Source organism: Atta cephalotes, assembly GCF_000143395.1.
Source record: "Atta cephalotes unplaced genomic scaffold scaffold00069, whole genome shotgun sequence".
Classification (NCBI taxonomy): domain Eukaryota; kingdom Metazoa; phylum Arthropoda; class Insecta; order Hymenoptera; family Formicidae; genus Atta; species Atta cephalotes.
The window spans coordinates 1,124,377-1,126,664 of NW_012130133.1; the positions used below are offsets into that span (position 1 = coordinate 1,124,377).

General features: G+C 45.6%; 1 protein-coding gene across 1 annotated transcript in view; it reads right to left on the reverse strand.

Annotated features, from left to right (window-relative positions):
- Nucleotides 1-422: 422 nt before the first annotated feature.
- Nucleotides 423-2,288, reverse strand: part of LOC105623976 (voltage-dependent T-type calcium channel subunit alpha-1G) — a 27,540-nt gene continuing 25,674 nt past the window's right edge. The window contains exons 29-30 of the mRNA XM_012205346.1: nucleotides 1,804-2,057; nucleotides 423-1,403 (exon numbers count right to left, since the gene is read on the reverse strand). Coding sequence (XP_012060736.1) covers nucleotides 423-1,403; nucleotides 1,804-2,057 — 1,235 coding nt within the window. The remainder of the gene's footprint in view (nucleotides 1,404-1,803; nucleotides 2,058-2,288) is intronic.

Below are 2,288 nucleotides of genomic sequence, written 5' to 3' on the forward strand. Positions count from 1 at the left end.
TTATTACTTACTACGTACGTACGTCGTCGTACGTACGTACGTTACTTACTTACTTACTACGTACGTACGTACGTACTACTATACTTACTTCTTCTCTCTCTCTCTCTCTCTCTCTCTCTCTCTCTCTCTCTCTCTCTCTCTCTCTCTCTCTCTCGTTCTTTCTCCCGGAAAGTTCAACCTTCCTCTAAATGCTCGACTTGTTCATTTTGGCAAGTTCACGGCGGCGAAGAGACTATAATATAACGACTATATTGTCATGCACTACAGTCTTTCTTAGAGCCCTTTCTTAAATCCCTCCCGCGATTTTTCACCATAATGTTTTTCCGCCGTGCAGTGTATACCATATGTATAACATGTGTGTACTATGTTTCATCCCTTGGAAACATTTCGTACGTACAACTAGAGACTACATCGGCCTTGGATTAAGAGGGCGGATCCAACGATCCACCAGTGGAGGACGGTCTCTCGGGTATCTCCTTGCTTTCGTCCGTATCACCACTGCCTCTGCCATTTCTCATCGTCGTAATAGAGGAGATAGTGGTCGAGACATCCTGTATTTCGTCGTCGCGCAATCTGCCGCCGCGCCGTTGTCCGTTGCTGCTGCTCGCCGAGTCTGTGTCGTCCACGTATATTCTCACGTCAGATCCGATGGCGCCGCCCTCGCCGATGTGCACTCCATTGTCGTTGCCACTGCCGTTGTCACTTCGGCTGCCGCTACCATTACAACTACCGTTGCTGATGCTACCAGCCGCGCCAGCACTCACGGCGACACTAATGCTGGCGACGGCGCTGAGACTGCCGGCGACGCTCAGGCTACCGGTACCGGTACTCTCACTCGCGTTGCCGCACGGCGAAGGGATTTCGTCGGATCTTTCCTCGGTGGTGACATAAATATGGCTGTATCCTTCGCCGCGGATCATCGCGCTGTACTGATCGCTGGCGATGCTAGTAGTGGTGGACGCGCCAGCGTCATGCGTTTTCAATTTGGACGGCCTCCTCTCGTTGATAACAGACTGCACATCAAGATCTTCTTGGGGTGGCGTTGGCACCGTCGTTGTTGTTGGGCGTCTTCTCTCTTCTATCATCCTCTTCTTTGGTTCCTCTAATCGAGCTTTGCCACCGACATAACCATTCGCGATGCTGGGCGTTCGCGTACTGCTAGTACCGGCGCTCGCACTCGTCGTATCCGATGGCGTCGGTGATTGCGTGTCGCTCGATGTCCGGCGGCTCATTGTCGCCTTGGACGGGTAGATCTCGGCGGTTGGCATGAGGTAACGATCGCTGGTCAATTTTGGCGGGACGCTTAGGGTGCTGCTCGAGCCGGGGGATGTGACCAATGAAGGGCTGGTCGGTTTGCTCACGGTTAACAGAGATTTATTTTCACGCATTTCACTAGTAGTCACCTGTAAAATTTATGTTGACTATATAATTATAGATAGATCAATAGCATCTCTTGCTGCTATGAACTTGAACAATGTAACTATACTCGATACTGTTTGTTTGGATGGTGCAAAAACAACTGCTGCGAAACTACATCTATGCAGAACATGAGCAGACATGTGTAATCCAATATAAATTCATTTATCAACATTGATTTGTGTCATACAAAAAAAGTCATATTTGAATCATTCTCGTGTTACATTATTTTCCTGCTATAGGCAGATCATAAAGGCAAATAAAAAAATTTATTCGTTAAATTAAATGAGTAAACAATATATTTTGATTTTTCATTTATAATAATTTATAATTAACTGATGTGTGCTACTTTTTACTCAAAATTTAACACGAAATATGAATCCTTACCGGCAATTTCTGACGTTGTAGTCGACTGACATCTTGACTAGTTGTGGCGTAGCTGCGATGTGGAATAATTCGAGGTACGCTCAGATTACTCACGGGTTTCTCAAAAACTTCGGCGACCTCAAAGTGCATTGGCAGCAATGATCTTCGTTGATGATGGCTCGAGTGGAATGTTTGCCGGCGTCTTGACTTAAACTTGGACGGTCTCGAACTCGAACCGCGACGTTTTTCGTCCAAGGATATGGAAATCGAGGCATCTAGAAAATACGTAAGATAATTATTCTTATATAATGAGATATAATGAAGAAAAATATAATGGATAAAAGATATAATATAGTAATATTACAATAACCAATTTCTCTCTCTCTCTCTCTTCTTTCTCTCTCTCTCTCTCTCTCTCTCTCTCTCTCTCTCTCTCTCTCTCTCTCGTCTCTCTCTCTCTCTCTCGTACTACTACTACTACTACTACTACTACTACGTACTACTAC